This window comes from Lampetra planeri, chromosome 32 (genome assembly GCF_965212315.1).
Source record: "Lampetra planeri chromosome 32, kcLamPlan1.2.h2, whole genome shotgun sequence".
Classification (NCBI taxonomy): domain Eukaryota; kingdom Metazoa; phylum Chordata; class Hyperoartia; order Petromyzontiformes; family Petromyzontidae; genus Lampetra; species Lampetra planeri.
Window position 1 is genome coordinate 7,959,856 of NC_136138.1, and position 21,135 is coordinate 7,980,990.

At 45.4% G+C, this 21,135-nt stretch overlaps 1 protein-coding gene across 1 annotated transcript; it reads right to left on the reverse strand.

Annotated features, from left to right (window-relative positions):
* Positions 1 to 5,409: 5,409 nt before the first annotated feature.
* On the reverse strand, positions 5,410 to 9,744 carry LOC144729394 (tubulin alpha-1A chain-like). The gene is made up of 5 exons (XM_078609652.1): positions 9,460 to 9,744; positions 8,008 to 8,230; positions 6,754 to 6,902; positions 5,961 to 6,641; positions 5,410 to 5,859 (listed from the first exon to the last, which is right to left on the reverse strand). The coding sequence occupies exons 1-5, from the start codon at positions 9,460 to 9,462 to the stop codon at positions 5,563 to 5,565; spliced, it is 1,353 nt and encodes a 450-aa protein (XP_078465778.1). The 5' UTR covers positions 9,463 to 9,744; the 3' UTR covers positions 5,410 to 5,562.
* Between the last annotated feature and the right edge of the window lie 11,391 nt (positions 9,745 to 21,135).

The following is a 21,135-nucleotide window of genomic DNA, read 5'->3' on the forward strand; positions in this document are numbered from 1 at the left end:
CGGGCACATGCCTCCCTCCTCCCCCCAACTCTGTTACAAACACGCTCACACATGCCACCCCACCACCAACCAATTCCAAGCCCGTCCCTCAATTCAACAGCAACCATCATCATCTAACACATGCCACCCCACCACCAACCAATGCCAGGCCCGACCCTCAATTCAACAGCAACCATCATCATCTCACACATGCCACCCCACCACCAACCAATTCCAAGCCCGTCCCTCAATCCAACAGCAACCATCATCATCTCACGCATGCCACCCCACCACCACCCAATGCCAAGGCCCGACCCTTAATTCAACAGCAACCATCATCAGCTCACACATGCCACCCCACCACCAACCAATGCCAGGCCCGACCCTCAATTCAACAGCAACCATCATCATGTATAAAGATGTATAGAGGTGTCAGTTTTGTACCAGTTGAAAGGGTAAAAACCTATTACTACAGCCATCATCATTTCACACATGCCACCCCACCACCAACCAATGCCAGGCCCGACCCTCAATTCAACAGCAACCATCGTGGCTCAGATGCCATCCCCATTGGCTGGCGTGCACCCATGAGCCCCGTTGTAACACACGCACGTACACACGCACGCGGTGCCCAGCCCCCAACCTTCCAGAAAACCACCACCAGGGCACGTCGCTCTCATTCAACGGGGACCAACAGCAATCACCAGCAGCAGCATCATCGTTGGTTTGTACACCCCCATTGGCTGCAGTGGCCGAGCCACTATCACGCCCCGTGGCAGCAGCAGCAGCACGAAAAACCCTCCCCCTGTCTGCATTTTTGGTATCATGCGGCACTGCAACACGGCAAATCCAACAGGCTCACGGAACGCAGTTGGTACTGCAAGTTACGCCCAACTATTCACCACCAACGCCCCATCTCCTGCGATCTGATGTTTTTTGCAGCTATTTAATAATATATTTGTTTAGAATTGTGCTCAAGTCAAGGAATAGAGGGCATCCGGGAAGACGTTTACGATGTCTGTAGGAACAGCCGCATGGATCGGAGAACGTGCAAAGGTTAAATTCGATTGTTGGGGAGGATACTTCGCTCGAAGGGATCATGGCCAGCGGTCATGAATAGTGACAGTGAGAGTACATCCTTAGAGGAGATGGATCAGTGAATATATATCGTGTGCAGGTGCTAAGTGGAATATTACATATCACAGTATCATGAGATGTGCCAGTGGCTTGATGATGTGGTGAATTTCGACAATACCCGAAATTACGATTAATAATGTTTTTTTAATATATATTGTGAATATATCGGCCTCTGGTTGCATTGAGTAGGACGTGTGGAGGATGGTCAGCAGGTTCAATAAAGGCATAGGAATGGTCCCTCAAAGTGGAAAGTAATGTGAGTTTCAGCGAGGTTGCAATAAACAAAATACACTTTGTAACACACAGTAGGAGAGAGCTGATTGTCAGCAGTTTAAAAAGTAGTTGTTGGCATTCGAGCACAATATCTGTGGCAGATGCTAGGCATTTGGTGGAAAGCAGGAAAGGGAAAAGCAATGCGAAGGAGAACATGTGAATTAATTGGCAATTAATTGAACCATAGAATATGAATTCCTGCAGTTACGAAAGTTTTAAGTCAAAATGTAATTGACCTCTAAACATGTTTTCCTTTACATATTCATTAATGTTTTTAATTAACCGTAATTTATAACAAATAAAGTTTTAGGAAATTTAATGAATATCTGGGCCACCCTGTACTGTAGACAATTCGGAAAAACTGGTTACGCTGGATGTTTTGAGGATGGAGGATGCATGTATACTGTATGTTGAACTTCTTTCGCACCATACGTAGTCAACCGTGGTTACCGAGACCAATGCATTAGGTTCGCCCCTTGTTCGCCATAAGTCTGGCGACCAAGAGGAAGGAAGACCTTGAGAGCAGATGGCGGGATATACTGTTAGGGCAGATCTATGGCTGCTGTGCAGCATCCGCGGGATCTGACGGATGTGTAGACAATGTTTGTGAGGTGTGGTGGCATCAATGGCTTTGGCCATGATGATATCTGCTTGATCGAGTGTCCGAGAGATCACATGAAGCTAATACTGTGCTGCGTACCTTATTCTCCGGATTGTAAGACGCACCCTTCCCTGTATTTGACATCAAAAATTGGTGGTGCGTAGCACTGTATATTCATTCCCGCAAGGTCCATAATATAGAATTGTTTTGGGTTAGATCGCGCAAATATAAATGTGTCGTTAAATCCGCCACCACCCGACACACCCAATTAGATGGTTTGTCACGTAAACAGAACATGCCAATTCGTTATTAGTTCAACACACCGGTGTGTTGGAGAGAAAATGCACAACATTTACAATTTGAGTACGACGATTCACCAGTAATTACAATCGGAATTATCAGGCGACAGCCAGATTTGTGGAGAAATCCTCCTGTTTCGTTCTTAAATAGAGGGATAGATGTGATGTCATCACTTGTGAGCCTATGTGTTAAACATTCCGGTAAGGGTTGGGGGTTGTGACAAGGTTTGTTTAACTTTATTGTTGTAACGGTCTGACCTGTCTCGACTGAACATCTGTGAAAAATAGTTTTATAGCTCATCCTTCGGTATAAATAAATATTGACACCGGGAACAAGTCTGTGGTGCGTCTTCCCTGAACGTGAAATAATCCGGATTATACAATACTGTACAGATAAACATCGATCCTCACACGAGTTTCAGTACGGAGTTAGAATGATGGCTTTAATCTAAGTTGTATTGTGGTTGTTTGTTGTTTGACTTGCATCCCACTGGGATTTTTGCCCAGAGAGTTGGTGTAATGGTGCTTTTTTCTGGAAGATTTTTTGCTGTTTTTCCTGAATTTTTCTGTTTGCGCATAGTCACTTTAAGATGTTTTCTTGTTCATGTTTTTGTTTGTTGCGATTGCACCCGATCCAATAGCCGAATGGCTCACAGGGCTATACAAAATAAATTAAACTGAAATGAAAACTGAAACGCATGTGTCATGAGTTTAAGGATCGGTGTGCGTTATTACACACTGCTGTTGTTACGAAATTTTGCAAACCGCCAATCCTCACGGCCCCACTGATGACCAACACCGACCGATCCGATCAGATATGAAAGATACGAATCCTTAAGCCGTTACACGCCGCACGAGCCGCGTGATTGCGTAACGCAGGGGCGGGCGCAGATTCAAGTGAAAACAATGTGCTATGGCTGCGTATCTTTTATATTTTCCACAAGGACGCTGGTGATTGTTGTAGAATTATACAATTTTGCGTCGAACTAGGACCAACCATGTGGCTGTAAGATCATAAGTTGATCAGGATTGACTCTTGAAAGCCTTACTCTGCTGATGAAACCGGTCCAGAGTTTTTATTATTCTTTTTGAACCAATTCTGCTGCAACCACAGAAGGCTGTGCGGCTGATGGGTTGTTAGATATAAAACAAAAATTACAGTGTATTTTTGTGGAGACGGATGTGCAACATTGCTTATTTTGCAGCGAAGGGACATTGGCCGAAACGTCGCCTGTTATATTCTTTCATTTCACGCAGTGTTATTTGTTTCGTGCTTGAGCACCACTGCCAACACATCACCAAATGTCACATTAAAACCGGTTTCCCGTGGAGGGCTTCATTATGAAAATGGTAACACGGATTACTTTTCATTTTAAAGTGCTCTGGTAAAATGTGTAAAGGTATACCACAAGGGCATGCATAAGCAGAACCGGACAGAAGCAAATACTTTAGTCCATTAGCCTTTAGCTTCCAGACTAATATTATCAGCATTTTTAAAGCAAACGCCAGATCTGTTTCAGTATTGTGGGCCTCATGATGATGGTTATACAGTACAGTATATCCACGTGGGTTTTAAGGACTGGGTGTTGCGACAAACTGGTTCATGTACAGCACATGCTTCTTGTGCATATAATATATTTATAGAAGCCGATTGCTAATGAGCCTCTGCTCAACAGCTGATTGCATATTGAAGCAGTGTGGGTCTATTTCTGCAGAGTATTAAAAGCTTAAAATTCCATGAAATGAAGATATAGTCATCTATATAAATTGTTAGCTCAATTGCCAGTTTTATCGGCATGTATACAAATTTGTTTGCAATTATCAATACGAAAAACCCCAATAAACCCATCCTTTAAAAATGAAATTTCCATTTCGTAATTACAGCATCACGGGTTTATGCACGATATGAAAATAATTGATATTAAGGACATGAATCGTCACATTCCCACCTAATTCCAAATCCCAGAAAGATAGCCCTTTCTCCAAATACAAACATATGCAATTGTTGCATTCTAGGACTTGGAAGACCTTGGGCAAGCATGGTTAAATTTCATAACAGCGAGTCCAACCTCCCAAAAATGCTGTGGTTTCCAGGCTGCCTTATGGGTTAGCAACAATGATTCCCGTTACTGTAATTGAAACCACTGACAGCTGTCCAGATAGCTACGAGTCATTCCAGTTACACTGGCCAACTGTATTTCACAAACCTGTCATACAACCCCAAAAAGCTTGCCCATCTTCTGTCAACTTGGACTTTGGTGCCACTTGAAAAACCCATTTGAATCTATATATATAAAAAAGGGAAATTTGTGATTGTCTGTTCAAAATGTTTAGCGTACTTCCCGACATGCAACAAACTTGAAATTTGCCATGTGGGTACTTTCCAGACTGTGCACCATGCAAAAAAAAAAATACTTTGCTATTTTGGGGGGGGGGGGGGGCGCAATAATGCATATTTTTGCACGAACGGAAAGTGAGCTGTGACGTCACGTCATGCCACCCGCGCATGCGCAGTGCTTGGCGCGCTGCGCTACAAACCCAGCCACCCGAGATCGATTCCCGCTCACGGCCACCACCGGTGACTTATTTGAACCGGTCCCGGGCCTCCCCTAGGTCGACTCGGCCTCAAACGAGTAACTGGTGTGGTGTGAACATCGCCACTGGGGAGACAAAGGTGGCCGGGGCATCGTGAATCCAAGATCCGGGCGAAGCCGGGTAGTAAACCTCGTCTTTCATAATTTAAACTTGAAAAGCAGCACTCACTCAAGACGGAGACTCAATGTGTGGCACCAGGTTGCAAAAGCAGCCACGCAGGTCAGCTGGCACCAATTATCCAACTTCTAGTCCACTACTTGGGCATCCGCAAATTGTGGTAGGAAACCAGAACTCACCATTCCATACATAACATGAGGTGGTCTCCACCACCCATTACTCCCTGTATATGTTTACATTACAGCATTCAGACATCGACTATTTGCGTCAATGTCTCTTTTCAGATTTTAAGTTTTCAAACGGGTTTACCACTTGCACCACCTGCTGTCAGAAAAATGAATAGCATCCATCCAAAAAGGTGTCGTGTAAAAAAAGCATGCTCCCGAAATAACCAGCAATGAAACAACACAATGCTCAATAACATTTTATTTCAACGAACCAAACGTTTGAAGTGCACATAGAAAGCACAAGAGGTCAAAATTTGCATAGAAGTAATGAAAAAAAGAACAATCAGCAGACATTTTGGTAAGAGCAACAGAAAAGCAGCCTCCAACCCCGCCCTCAGTACTCCTCTCCTTCCTCTCCTTCTCCCTCGACTGAGTCGACGCCAACCTCTTCATAATCTTTCTCCAGGGCAGCCATATCTTCACGAGCCTCGGAGAACTCGCCCTCCTCCATGCCCTCCCCGACGTACCAGTGCACAAAGGCACGCTTGGCGTACATGAGGTCAAACTTGTGGTCAAGACGTGCCCACGCCTCCGCAATAGCGGTGGTGTTGCTCAGCATGCAGACGGCACGCTGCACCTTGGCCAGGTCACCTCCTGGTACAACCGTTGGTGGTTGATAGTTGATGCCAACCTGCAAATTAAGGGGAAAATTAAAAATAATACATCACTGCAACAGATATGTTTAAGTACAATGGCATTCAAGTACTTGAAAAGTGTGTTTAGAGGCCATACCTTAAAACCAGTAGGACACCAGTCCACAAACTGGATAGTGCGCTTCGTCTTGATTGTCGCAATAGCAGCATTGACGTCCTTGGGCACCACGTCTCCTCGGTACAGCAAACAGCACGCCATGTATTTGCCGTGGCGAGGGTCGCACTTCACCATCTGGTTGGCCGGCTCGAAGCAGGCATTGGTGATCTCAGACACCGACAGCTGCTCATGGTATGCTTTCTCGGCAGAGATGACCGGGGCGTAGGTGACCAGCGGGAAGTGGATGCGCGGGTAGGGCACCAAGTTGGTCTGGAACTCGGTGAGGTCGACGTTGAGGGCGCCGTCAAAGCGCAGCGAGGCCGTGATGGACGACACGATCTGGCCGATGAGGCGGTTGAGGTTGGTGTAGGTGGGGCGCTCGATGTCCAGGTTGCGGCGGCAGATGTCGTAGATGGCCTCGTTGTCGACCATGAAGGCGCAGTCAGAGTGCTCCAGGGTGGTGTGGGTGGTGAGCACCGAGTTGTAGGGCTCCACCACGGCCGTGGAGACCTGAGGCGCTGGGTAGATGGCGAACTCCAGCTTGGACTTCTTTCCGTAGTCAACGGACAGGCGCTCCATGAGGAGTGAAGTGAAACCAGAGCCTGTGCCGCCACCAAAGCTGTGGAACACGAGGAAGCCCTGCAGGCCTGTGCACTGGTCCGCCTGAAAACGAGGGAGGGGGAACATCATGTTAGTTGTAAGCCAGACTTACAACATGAAACATCGACAAACTACATCACAAGGAGTGTTAAAAAATTGGGAAAACCATACATACCAGCTTGCGAATGCGGTCCAGCACCAGGTCAACGATCTCCTTGCCGATGGTGTAGTGGCCGCGAGCATAGTTGTTGGCGGCATCCTCCTTGCCCGTGATGAGCTGCTCTGGGTGGAACAGCTGCCGGTACGTGCCAGTGCGCACCTCATCTGTAAAACAAAATCCAAAACATCAATACACCTAACCTTTCCCAATAAAACTACGATTCTCAGCAGTGGCCCCAGGGAAGATCTAAACTCCATAAAGATATTGCTCAAAAGCAGTTTAGCCCCACCCTCAAGACCTCTTCACTTGTTATGTTCAGTCACGGATACGATGAGTCAAACGGGTGTGTCAAAACCACACTTGCGTCACGATGAGCTCATTGCTGCCCACGTGATCAACCAAGGGCCATTTTTTTTCTGAGAAAGTGTGCTCAACGTTAACCTTGTCATGCGCCATGTCCATCGCAGTGAACTGATGCGAAATATAAAGTTTTTAACATAGATAAGTGTTTCATGATGGGACCTCCTTTGCCAGTACTAAAATCTGAGAATAGGTTTTCCCCTTTTTTCTGGCAACAAAACAGGTGTTAAGATGTTTAAACACAAAACTGAAACCTTTTACAAGTACTCATGTCTGCATTAACCACGATACTTGTGGTAAGAATGCAAATAAAAAAAACTCAGATAATATATGCATCGTCTTCGAAACCGATTGGTCCACACCAGAAGGCGTTTTGTCAATTAATCATCAAACGGTGTTAGACCAAAGGACGCCTCTGGTCTAACATCGTTTGAGACCAAGCTCAAAAAAAAGCTTTCTCTGGTGTGGACCAATCAGTTTCAAACACAATGCATATATTATCAGTTATTTTTTTTGTTTGCATTCTGACCACAAGTATTGTGGTTCATGTAGACGATTCCTGTAAAAGGTTTCATTTTGGTGTTTTAAAATCTTAACACCTGTTTTGTTGCCAGAAAAAGGGGAAGACCTCTTCTCTTAGATAAGAGTTTATTTAAGTATACATCCTTTTTTATTATAAACCACCCCCCCCCCCAAAAAAAAAGAGATGTTTAATTAATTCACGCACGAGGGTTAAATGCACCACGTACAATGTAACATGCAAAGCCAATATTAATTACACATTCAAGGTAGGGGAAAACCATGTTTAAACAACATTTGCGCAGTGCAGCATTTGGGGGCCCTCCCCACGGACTAACCCCGCCCTATTCCACAAGGAGACTAGAACCCAGCCCCCCTTTCCACACCCACCCACTACGGTCGGCTCCAGGTCCACAAAGACGGCGCGGGGCACGTGTTTGCCTGCGCCCGTCTCGCTGAAGAAGGTATTGAACGAGTCGTCGCCGCCGCCGATGGTCTTGTCACTCGGCATCTGCCCATCGGGCTGGATGCCGTGCTCTAGGCAGTAAAGCTCCCAGCAGGCGTTGCCCATCTGGACACCGGCCTGGCCCACGTGGATGGAGATGCACTCACGCTGCGCGGAAGGGCAAGGGGGGGGGTGAAAGAGACAAATGTCTGGGTTAGTTTACCCACGGACTATTGATATTCAGATTTAGTTGTTTACCTGTCACACGTTTCTGAACGAGCGAACTTGCCAGCCTGCCTGCTCCGTGAATGATGATGGGGGGGGGGGGGTGACACTTGAACCACACTGTCATCACACTGATTAACTGCGAGGCTTGATTAAGGCTGGGAGAAGCGCAAACTAAAATCACACTTTACAACAGAGGCCATCACAATTGGTTGGAAAACCACATGTTTCTGTAATGTGGCATGAGTGCTTATACTCTTAGGTTTTTTTCGGTAAAGTCACGTAGGTAATAAAGAAAAATATTGTCTATTAATTTTATTTTAAACATTATTTTTAATAATAATTTATAGAAATAATATTAATATTATTTTTTATAAAAGTTATAGAAATAATATTATTTCTATAATTTGTCTATTCTTTTTTTCCTACGTGACTTGACCGAAAAAACCTAAGAGTACGAATCCTTGCAGTCACGAAAGCTTCAAATCTAGAATGAGCGCACTTGGGTATTCGCAAACAAAATCCATGCAAAAAAACATTTTAATTTGTTCCAGTACTGTACTGTTGCCAGCCGTAGCGAGTCAAAGGTTGGGGGAGGGTGGCACCCACGCCATGAAATCGGCTTTGTCATGGATTTAGCAAAGATTAAAGCCAATAATTGACAACTTCGCATCCATTTCGCGTGGTGCTGCGGATGGCTAAGATGGCGCCCTCTAATTGCTGGGCGCGCCGGGCCCCCCCCCCGACCACTTTTACAATCTTTTTTTTGTTTAATGTCGAAAATTCCGAAGTTTCACCGAGTACAACGACGCAACTTGGCACAACCGCATTCCGACGATAGTTTACGCGACGGGATAATTTAGTTTAACGAGTTCACGGCGTCTTTCTAATGCAGATTTTTTTCGCGGGAAAACTCAAGGAACGCGTATTTTTTTAATTGAATCGCCGCTTTAATTAAAAAAAAGTACCGCACGTACCTCCCATTTACACTTAGAGTCATTTTTTAAAAGTCAACCTTTACCTTTTAGTAACACTTAATTAAGAATGCCATTGGTGTGTTCATGCGTTTTCTTTCTTTACACCATTCCAACCGTCGCTTTCAATATAATTTTCCCAAAAAAAACACGTACGCACATACAGGCACTGTATCTAAACCGCGTAAGTGCACTTACCATTTTGATTGAGTTTGTTTTTTGGTTAAGCTAAAGCAGACGGCGGAAAAAGGAATGGGGAAAAGTAACAAGTCTTGCTACGTTGACTCCGACGCGCTACGGGTCTCGCCAACACAGCATCTGACGTGGCCTGCGCGGCGCGCCGCTTATATATGATGCCGGTGACGTCATGCGCAGCGGCTTGAGCACGAGCCGCGCTGCCATTGGTCGACCTTGTCCCCCGCGCCCCTCACCCCCACGTGACATCGTAAGCCGACGCTGGTTGGCCGCATCGAATTTGAAACTGGGTTTAACGAATTCTGCGCGGAGCCGTTAACTGGCCCCGCCCCTCCACCAGCCCCACCCTGCCACCCCCCCCCACCCCACCTACCACTCCCCCCACCCCACCTACCCATCCCCCGCCGCCCCCCCCACCCCACCTAAACCAACCCACCCCCGCCGCCCCCCCCAAGGAAACTAAACGAAGTTGGGCAGTGCGCCCGGCGCGCCCACCACTCTGATGAATCAATTATTGATCCGATGAAACGAGACCAATACCCCCCCCCACCATCCCTCCTCAACATATTCGTCAGCAATCCTTGCACCAAACAGGAAACAAATATATAATGTGTCAGGTTTTCCTGGACATTCAGAATCAGAATGTTTATTTATACCGGAGGAATCCGAAAAGCTGTCAAGCTCTTTTTCACAGATGTCCATTTGGGGCGGGTAAGAACGTGACAGCAGAGAGATGCCAGGGAGACGAGAGAGAATAATAAAAGTGAAGAAGAATAATAATAGTTAGACACTTGCACCATACACTCAGGCCCAGGGTGGCGGTTAGCATAATTACCATCAGCCATGATCAATCCACTGCTGGATGGAGGCCTCCCGCAAGCTGTCGAGACACTATGGCGATCCTGCGATGCGACGACAAATATACTTTACTTGGATACTGCAGAGGCTGCACTAACAGTCTCCAACTACACGTAATTGCATTTAGCAACTCAATCTTGCTGATCTATTTCTGCTTTGGCATGTTATCTTTTTCATCTTAGGGCAGTGTTATTGACAATGTGTTAAGTTTTGTCAATTTCGTATGGAGGCTTTCACGACCAATTCGATTTCAGAATTGGTTTGGGCAAGATAGTTGTAAGAGGTGGTATAGTGTCAATTAGAGCTATTCTAGAGACGTGAACTCTTGCCAACATCTGATGATGATGCCTTTTTGTTATTTGTGCTTGTGCACCACTTACCAACAAACACCACACTATCATGTTTATCACATAACACATTCCTGCGGAGGGAGCTGGTAGGAATGTTGGGTTGCGCGGTCAATGGCCAGGGTCAACGGCGGCGTGGTGTATTCCGCAAATATGCCCGACTGTGAGGGCGGGCACAAGCCGGCGTGAGTAGGTTAAACGTTGAGTTTTATAAGGGCACCACGGGGTGACCAACCCCTCCCCACCCAGCCCCTCCCCACCCAGCCCCTCCCCACCCAGCCCACCCTCCCCACCCAGCCCCACCCTCCCCTCCCCACCCAGCCCCTCCCTACCTTCCCCTCCACACCCAGCCCCACCCTCCCCACCCAGTCCCTCCACACCCTCCCCTCCCCACCCAGCCCCACCCTCCCCACCGAGCCCCTCCCCTCCCTCCCCTCCCCACCCTCCCCTCCCCACCCAGCCCCACCCTTCCCACCCAGCCTCTCCCCACCCTTCCCACCCAGCCCCACCCTCCCCACCCAGCCCCTCCCTGCACGACGGACACAATAATCCCCTGTTAGCTGGTGGAACCAGGAGGTTCCTACCAGTATAACGTTTTATACTGTTCTGTACTAACAAGAAATGAATGATCAATGCACAAGCTCAACTGGCCATAAACACAACTTAAAATAACACGGCGACTGTCGCTAGGAAATGTTAATTTTTAACATGGGGCAGTTCAGTTGCTGTTAATGCCAAACCGAAAAACCGCCTAAATGTGTCCTCTTGTGACTGGAACTTAACCTTTTCGTCTGGGCGTGCCCTTCCATTAACTCAAACGTTCCTCGGCGTTTAGCATTTAAACATGAATTTATTGAACTTTGTGTGCTCGTCCAAATTCAATGGATTGCGGTGGGTCGTGATCTGTGTGGGTCTGTACCAGTCGCCACTGTCGTGAAAGATGTGATGAAGTGCTTACAATAATAGGGGGTTTTCCCCTTTTTTCTGGCAACAAAACTGAAACCTTTTTTTACAAAGATTCATGTCTGCATTAACCACAATATTTGCAGTCAAAATGCAAATGAAAAACACACTGTATATATTTTTGTTTGCATTTTGACTGCAAGTATTGTGGTTAATGCAGATATGAATCCTCGTAAAAAAGGTTTCAGTTTTGTTGCCAGAAAAAAGGGGAAAACCATATTATTATATTGTGGTACTGGCAAAGGAGGTCCAATGATGAATTGCTTACAGTTTGTTGATTGGCAGATCGAGTGTAGTGAGGTAAAATCTGCGTACTCCCACCTCTTGCAATGTGTGCTGGCCACAGCCTGGTTTGGGACATGTGCAGAGTTACCGGAAGATGTACATTTTAACACCATAGGATTATGAGTCATTTCACAGAGCCTAGCCACACGTAACTTGCCATCTGCTTGCATATCAACTTATTAATGTGACCGTAAGTGGCACGGCTCGGTTTTTGCAGTGGAAAACATTATTTGGAGCTTCCTGACCTGGCACAGTCCCAACGCAGCTCGGTTGTACGTATAGTGGAAAATAGATATGAGAGGATCATATATCCACTGTGGAGGAGTCTCAGTTGTGGGATGGAGGTTGAAGAGAGAGTGGCGAGTTTTTGCACAGGATCCTATAGTGGTGATGAGAATTGTGAGCATATCTGTATAAAGTATTTCAAAGAAGGCTGACTCAGTTTCAAAGACAACACATTTTCAGGGCATTTTAACACGTCGGTTTTCATGACAAATGTTATCCGTAATAGAGGTTTTTGGGTTAGATCACAGAACAATTATTTATGTTTGTCACTTAAACAAAACAATTTTAAATTGAAATTGGGTTTACTCTGCAACACATTGGTGTGCTGAACTGGTAACGAATTGGCATATTTTTTTTACGTGACAAACCTTACTAATTGGCTTTGTCGGGTGGTGGCGGGTTTAACGACGCATTTATATTTATGCTGATAATATTAGTCTGGCAGTTAAAGGCTAATGGACTAAAGCATGTATATGTGTCCGGTTCTGCGTATACATGCCCTAGTGGTATACCTTGACACATTTTACCAGAGCATTTTAAAATAAAAAGTAATCCGTGCTACCATTTGTACAATGAAGCCCTCGATCACGGGAAACCGGTTTTAACGTGACATTTGGTGATGTGTTGGCAGTGGTGCTCAAGCACGAAACAAATAACACTGCGTTAAATGTAAGAATTTAACAGGCGACGTTTCGGCCAATGGTCCTTCGCTGCAAAATACGCAATATTGCACATCTGTCTCCACAAAAATACACTGTAATTTTTGTTTTATATTTGACAACCCATCAGCCGCCGGGCCTTCTGTGGTTGAATTTATTCAAATAGAAGCAAAACTCTGGACCAGTTTCGACATGCACATCTCATCAGCAGAGTAAGGCTTTCAAGAGTCAATCCTGATCAACTTCTGATCTTACAGCCACCCAGGCGCGTGCGGCGTGTAACGGCTTAAGGATTCGTATCTTTCATATCCGAGCGGATCGGTCGGTGTTGGTCATCAGTGGGGCCGCGAGGACTGGAGGTTTGGAAAATCTTGTGACAGCAGCAGTGTGTAATAACGCACACCGATCCTTAAACTCATGACACATGCTTTGAAACTCGTGTGAGGATCGATGTTTAAATGTACTGTATTGTATAATCCAGATTATTTGACGTTCAGGGAAGACGCACCACAAACTTGTTCCCGGTGTCAATAATAATAATACGAATATTTATTTATACCAGAGGATGAGCTATAAAGCTCTTTTCACAGATGTCCAGTCGAGGCAGGTCAGACCGTTACAACAATAAAGTTAAACAAACCTTGTCACAACCCCAACCCTTACCGGAATGTTTAACACATAGGCTCACAAGTGAGGACATCACATCTATCCCTCTATTCAAGAACGAAACAGGAGGATTTCTCCACAAATCTGGCTGTCGCCTGATGATGCCGGTTGTAATTACTGCCGAAACGTCGTACTCAAATTGCAAATGTTGTGCATTTACTCTCCAACACACCGGTGTGCTGCACTAGTAACGAATTGGCATGTTCCTGTTAACGTGACAACCCTTACTAATTGGCTGTGTCGGGTGGTGGCGTGTTTAACGACACATTTTTATTAAGTGATCTAACCCAATAATCTCTATCATGGATTGTCTATATCAGAGGATGTTTGTTTGCATGCTTTGCCACAAGTACGTGTGGTTAATGCAGACTTGATGCCTTGCAAGATGTATCTATTTGGTGTTTGGGCTCATTAATATCTCCTGTTTCATTACCAGAAAGGGTAAAACATATTCTCGTCATTATTTTGATACTCTACTGGCATAAAAAATGTCCTATAGAAGCAATATATCTAATGTGTTAGAGTGCAGGAGAGCTGTAGTAATTGTTACAGATTTAGTTTGATGCAAAATTCAGAGATTATTTTGTGTACACGTATGTACTGTCCAGGGATTTCAGTCAGCACGTTATTTATTTGGGTAGTATCGCGTAAACATCCGCTCTTTAAACAAATATTTGTTCGTTTACATTTCTGCTTTGGCCAGTTATTGCACACGCACATTTAAAAAATATATATATTTTGAGGATGTGAAAAGAGGAATCTGATTTAAACATGAAAATAAGGCTTGCAATGTGAGACATCTTTGTGAAATACATCCTCACATTCCGTGAAAAGTTTCAACTGGATAAAAGTTTCAACTCGAGCTGTGGTGCAGCGATTTGTGCACTGCCCGATGAACCTGTGACCTGAGTCAGTTTCCCAGCAACGGCTAACATGAATGGCAAGTTTGACCTGGTACTGGGGTTCCCATTCACCAACCCACACTGACCAGCATGGCGAAGTATGGTCAAACAGCCTCCATAACTGAAAGGCCATGGGGAGGCCTTCATCCACCAGTAGATTGAAAAAGGCGTTCATAAACGGCCATAATGACTCGACAATTTGGACTAAAATATTGAAACATTAAAGTTCATAAATAAATTGCATGGAATAATAACGTATATCTTGGAGCTACTTAATGGCATGGCAGTAAAATGTCTGGATGGTCGTTTATTACAATGCTAAAGCACTTTACAGGATCTTGTAAAAACATATTTTTTCTTCTTCCTGTAACCAACCCAATGTGGAATGTGTTAGCAACTCCCGCTTGGTGCACCCAATCTCATCAGACCTCCAAAGCTAAGCAGGTAGGAGTCTGGATTGTGCTTGCATGGGTGCAGGTGTTACAGGCTGTTACGTGGCGTCGTTGTCAACAGACGGAAGTGCTATAAAATCCATTGCTATTGCTGTACAGTACTAGGCTTCCACATTTATGCTGCCCACCTTTACTGATCCGTACTGACAAACGCGGTGAAATATGGTCAAACACATTCCTGCGGAGGGAGCTGGTAGGAACGTTGAGTTGCTCGGTCAATGGCCAGGGTCAACGGCGGCGTGGTGTATTCCGCAAATATGGCCGACTGTGAGGGCGGGCACAAGCCGGCGTGAGTAGGTTAAACGTTGAGTTTTATAAGGGCACCACGGGGTGACCAGCCCCTCCCCACCCAGCACCACCCCTCCCACCCCCCACCTAGCCCCACCATTCCCACCGAGCCCCTCCCCACCCAGCCCCTCTCCTCCCCTCCCCACCCAGCCCCACCCTCCCCACACTCCCCTTCCCACCCAGCCCCCTCCTGCACGACGGACGGACGGACACAATAATCCCCTGTGGGCTGGCGGAACCAGTGGGTTCCTACCAGTAATATCCAAGCAGTGTGCTACGGCACATTCAAGTAACCCACGTGAAATGGATTGCTGTATACAGTACTGTACATTAAACAGGCTTGGATTATCCTTTACCTCAGTGGTTTCAACTTAGGGATCATTGGACCCCAAGGGTTATTTTGGTATCATTCGGGATCAGGGTTATTTTAGTTTCACTAGGGTTCCAAATGAAGGGGGCTCATTAAGTTCCCAAGAAATTAAAATAGGGGATCTCTATGGCAAAGCCCATCCACACAAACCACAGGCAGATGTTAAGGTTTCCAATGATTAAGGCTTGAAGGTTAAACTAGGTTGTCCAGCAAGGTCCATTCCACATTAATATCTTGCCTACATTAAAAAAAAAACTTTATTGTACAGTGCTGAGTTTACTGGAACATTTACGCGAGCCTGTTGTCTCTTTGGGGAACTGTTTGGAAATTTAGTAAAAAAAAGCAGTAGTGTAAAGTTGTAGTATATATTTTAAACTTTTCACAGGAACACCAAATCAACGCGGAGCAAGATCCATCATTCCTTAAACGCTTTGCCAGCAAATGTCAGAGAATGTTATGTTGATTATTGTTAGCATGAAAGCGTATTAAAATAAAACGTAAAACTTGTCTTGATTTGAAGCTTTCGTGACTGCAGGAATCCATACTTTTTGGTTCTTTCGGTAAAGTCACACAAGCGGTGTTGCGATCGAAATGTCGTGATTCGTTTTATTTTATTTCTAACTACGTGACTTTACCGAAAGAACCAAAGAGTATAAAACGTGTCTGTGTCCACTTGTTTGGACAAGCGTGTTTGGCTTCACAACTCTTCAGATGTCCTACAAACGAAGGGACGCCAACTCTGGAATTTTACATCGCGTTTATTTATGCACACGACATATGTAGAGGTAATGCTTTTAGTGTAACGAAGTTGGCCCTTTAGACATTAAATGGTTTGTAAATAACACTCTTGCACCTCTGCGGACATGCATTTCTGCTACCTGAGGTACTGAGTTTAAAAGTGTCCTCGCTTTTACAACTCAATTATAATTGTGCTTGGTAGCAGCTTGTTATCATTTGAAGACATCCATGTGAAACATTTTCAGTGAGCAGTGCACCAAGGTGTGTTAGAGAATGGCCCCTGAAGATGACCTCAGGAATAGTTATGAAGTCACTTCGCATGGCCACCTTTTAATCGCCCAACAAAGAGTGATTATTTATTTTCATCTAGAGCCCTTTGTCACTGCACTGTTGTATGAAGGCCAACCCATGTCCTTTCAGTTATGTTTTTGTTTTACCATATTTCACCATGCAAATCAGTGCGGGTTGATGAAGAGGGAAACCCAGGCACGAGTGTTCACCACATTTCAAACCATAGAAGAAATAACAAAACGTGGGAGCATGATAACTCTCGCAAAAAGATAATCCAATACGAACAAAACTGTATTATATAAGTTGTGTTGCTATTAGGAACTTACCCCCTTTAGAAAATCGACCAAAATGTATCAAAAGGTTTCCGAATACTTTGATATTCAAACCAATGCTACAAGGATTTACAGTATCTCAGTGCCACAACCCTGCCAGCCAAAGCACATGGAGCAAATCGTCAAATAAGACATTTCTTTTTCGGCTTTAAAATGAAACACAGGCAGGTCTATTAAAGTTTTAATCTCCTTTGTGGCCTTCTGTGAAATAATGATTGCACACACACATATACAACATTTGACTAATCTGTGGAAAAGATGCTGCAGTGATACGTGCGGAATATACAAAACATTTCACATTTAACAAATTCCTTTGACCAGCTATTCCATTGGATGTTTGCCTAGATTGAAACAGCCTCTTATACATTATTAATGGGAATGTGAGATAAGCCGTTAAGTGTTTCTGCACTTCTGTGGAGATGAAACACACAACATGAATTGCTACATTTGTATCGGAACAGATTTTGAATTCACACATCATATTTAAAATGGTTTATTTTCAGAAAATTTCGAAAGCTGCCCCATGGGAAAAAATGATATGTTTCAAGCACAGCAAGTTTTTTCGTGGCGAAAACGGACTCCTATTTCAATATGTATTTGGGTACTTCCTGCATTTAATTTTGTGTGTCCATTATGTTTTTTGAAATCAATGTTATTATAAAAAAGAAAGAATGTACAGTATTGAATATTTTTCATTTTTAATAAACAGCAAAAAATAATGAACGTCGAAATTTTTTAAATAAAAAATTGTAAAGGTATCATCATCAGGTAGCATTATACTGTCGATACGAGTTCCCTCTATTTCTTTCAAGCTTTCGCCATGTTACTCACTGTATAAATTATTTGATACAATTGTGCCAAGTCTCTGTCTACTGTCTTCCCACCTGCTTCTAAGTCTTCCTCTTTTATATCTTTCGTGCACCGGTTGCCATCGCAAACTGAAAACAAGAAACCACATCTTTATTATACTGTACTGAAACTAGTTATCCGATAGAATACGTAGAGTGGAGTATACCGTTGCCAAAAACTACCCTGTTGCTTAAGATTTGTACAATTATTTTTTTATGAGTGGGAGCAGTGGCCTAGTATCTCATGTACTGCTCTACAAAGCCAGTGACGAGAGTTTTATTCCCAGCCAGGGCTAATATCAGTGGCGAGTTACGTCTCAAACAATCATGCACCTCTATAACCCCTCTATTAACCCAAGCTTATCAGCATAAAGCGTGGTTGAACAACCCCCAGTAGTGATCGACATGACATGGGGAGGCCTTTATCCAGCCGTGGATTAACAAAGAGCCACTAACCATAATGATTAATTTGGGTGATGTATGAGATGAACCTGTAACACAACAAATTCCTGCGGAGGGAGCTAGTAGGAACGTTGGGTTGCTCAGTCAATGGCCAGGGTCAACGGCGGCGTGGTGTATTCCGCAAATATGCCCGACTGTGAGGGCGGGCACAAACCGGCGTGAGTAGGTTAAACGTTGAGTTTATAAGGGCACCACGGGGTGACCAGCCCCTCCCCACCCAGCCCCACCCCTCCCACCTCCCACCCAGCCCCTCCCTCCCCACCCAGCCCCACCCACCCTCCCCACCCAGCCCCTCCCTCCCCACCCAGCCCCTCCCTGCACGACGGACGGACGGACACAATAATCCCCTGTGGGCTGGTATAACCAGGAGGTTCCTACCAGTATAAACACTGAGATACACCTTCCAGTCCTTTGTGCTGCATTCGTTTTGCTCCACAGTCGTGGCAGAGGCAGGGCATGTAAGCGCATGACGACAGAACAAATACTCTAATGCATCTTTTCCCTTCGAGCGATTGTTCGTGTGACAGGCAGCCACTTTGCCGGCTCACATAATATCGTAGTTCCACTGAATTATTCACCGTTGGCCATGCTGTCTGTATTACGTGGCGTGGTGTTCTTACTGCGACGACTCGTCTGTGTCAGAAGCTGTGCGGCAAATTAAATATTTGACTTTACATCGTGGTCCAAAGCGAAATGGTGCGATTGTGTTGCAATATTGTTGACGAATAAATATTGCTACGGCAGCCACAGGAGCTAAAGTACCCGATGATGTTCATCGTGCAGATAGAGCCATAGGGATAGGCTCCTGTGTCGATGCCGAGTGTATTTTTTTGCATTGCAGGACTGTAGGGGGATGCTTGCTATTTGAGATTGATCCGACAGTGGAGCGATCACTGATCAATTCTCTATTGTAAATGTTTTGTGTTGAACTTATTTCGCACCGGTGTGTATGGTGGTCACCAATCCAAGAATTACCCAGGCTCAAATTGCTGATTAGCTTTTGAGATTTGATGGGATTGGGTACATTTCAGGTGATTTCGTTAAAGGTAGATATTGTAGACATGTACTGTACACCTTTCAATGCGGTTTGTCCAAAATATGACAAGCATTGTCCTGTACCTCTAATTCTCTCTGCATTTACCCAGGTCTACTTTATTGTATTAATTGTTTAAACAAAGCTCACGTACCTACCAGCTCACCAACCAACCTGTCAAAAGAGAACTGCACCAAATGGGCCTTCTCTTTGTTCACATGTAAACCTACCAGTTTACGATACTTTTGCTATTTGTTCATACGCAAAGACAAAAACCCAAATTTGTCTGGGCGGGTTATGCCGTCACTACAAGGGATGGTGACCGTTGGTCAAGAATAGCGATTGAATGGTATCCATGGGATGGAACGTGCCTGAGTTGATGTCAACCAGAGATATGGAACGATGTAATAAGTTTGTGTAACAAGGGTCAGCCCTGACTTTCCTCCTGGCCTGGGATCAATTGTGAAAGGTAGGGGCCCGAGTTAGACATTTCGGGGAACTGAGGTTGTTATAAAATTCGTCGTGTTCAGCTTCCTCATCTTCTGTGTTGAATTCAACCTGGCACTTGTCCCGAATACATGTTGGCATTCGTAGATCCAGCAGAAAGGCCTTCATGATACCAGCAGAGCAGCGTTCTTCATTGCAAGGCCCACGGGCCACTGGCGGCTCCTGGTAACCTTTAGTGCAGCACCTGACGTGCGACCCCCGACAACACGCAAATGCGAAAACACCCCATCGTGATGTCAAACCCAATGGTTTCAAATGTGTGGCGGCCCTCACACTGACGATGTCTTATCGGCGTAAAGTTTGCCCCCCTATCAGAATAAGTGCAGCAGAGGGCTCTGTTTATAACAGAGAAACGGCGTGTCCATGGGTCGTCCAACTGCCCGAGAGCCGCCCTTCAAGGTAGCCCCAATTCTTATTTTCGTGTCCGTCCACCAAAGCCAAATGTCCTTCCAGTGGCAAGCACATCTCTGAGGTCGCAGGTTGCCTTTTGCAAGATCATGCACAGCATTGAATGGTTCTGCCTCTCGCTGCTGTCGCAAGTTGAATGTAATGTATGTCTAGTGCTCAACACGGATGCACACACTTGACTTGGAGGCAACACGTTTATTACACAGCCCAACTGGGCTAACTACATAAACGTACTCTTAGGTTTTTTCGGTAAGAGTATGAATCCTTGCAGTCACGAAAGCTTCAAATCTAGAATACATAAACGTACACTCTAGACCCTAACAGGGTAACGGCGCTACTTTAACTGGGTAACTACATAACTGGGTCAGTCAGTAACGACCTGACTGACCCACGATGCCGAGCGGAGACCGAAGACTGGAGAGACGTGGAGCCAAAATGTATTCCAGAGAACAGCCAAGAACGCTCTCGCTCCGCCTTCGGCCACGCCCCCTTCAAGACCTTTCTCGAAGGATCTGGACGGAGCGTCACGTGTCCCTCAAGCCCCCCCCCCCCTCGGGCACCCCCTCACTATAGGCCTCGGCAAGGTAAGGTAAAAGTTCAAATGTAAAAACAACGAGCCTACCTTTACCCTACCGGGTAATTCTTCCGAGCTACCTTTACCTTTACCTTACCCCTTGGCATGTCGACACCTTTACCCTTCACCTTTACCCTTTTACCCGGTAAAAAGGGTAAATTACCTTACCTTGCCGAGGCCTACCTCACTACCCTGTCCGGTCACGTGCCCTCTCGGGTTCACGCAGACTACCATGTCCTCACTTGCCCTCTCTCAGGCCGCCACCAGGACTATGCCCCCTAGGGCCCACTTGCATTTAGTCCTCACTCTGGCCCCAGAGAGAGGTTCCAGACGCACAGTAGCATTCTTGTGACAGTGCCTGGCGCTAACACCACAGTGACACGCTTAACGTCACTACATATGCATAAATAC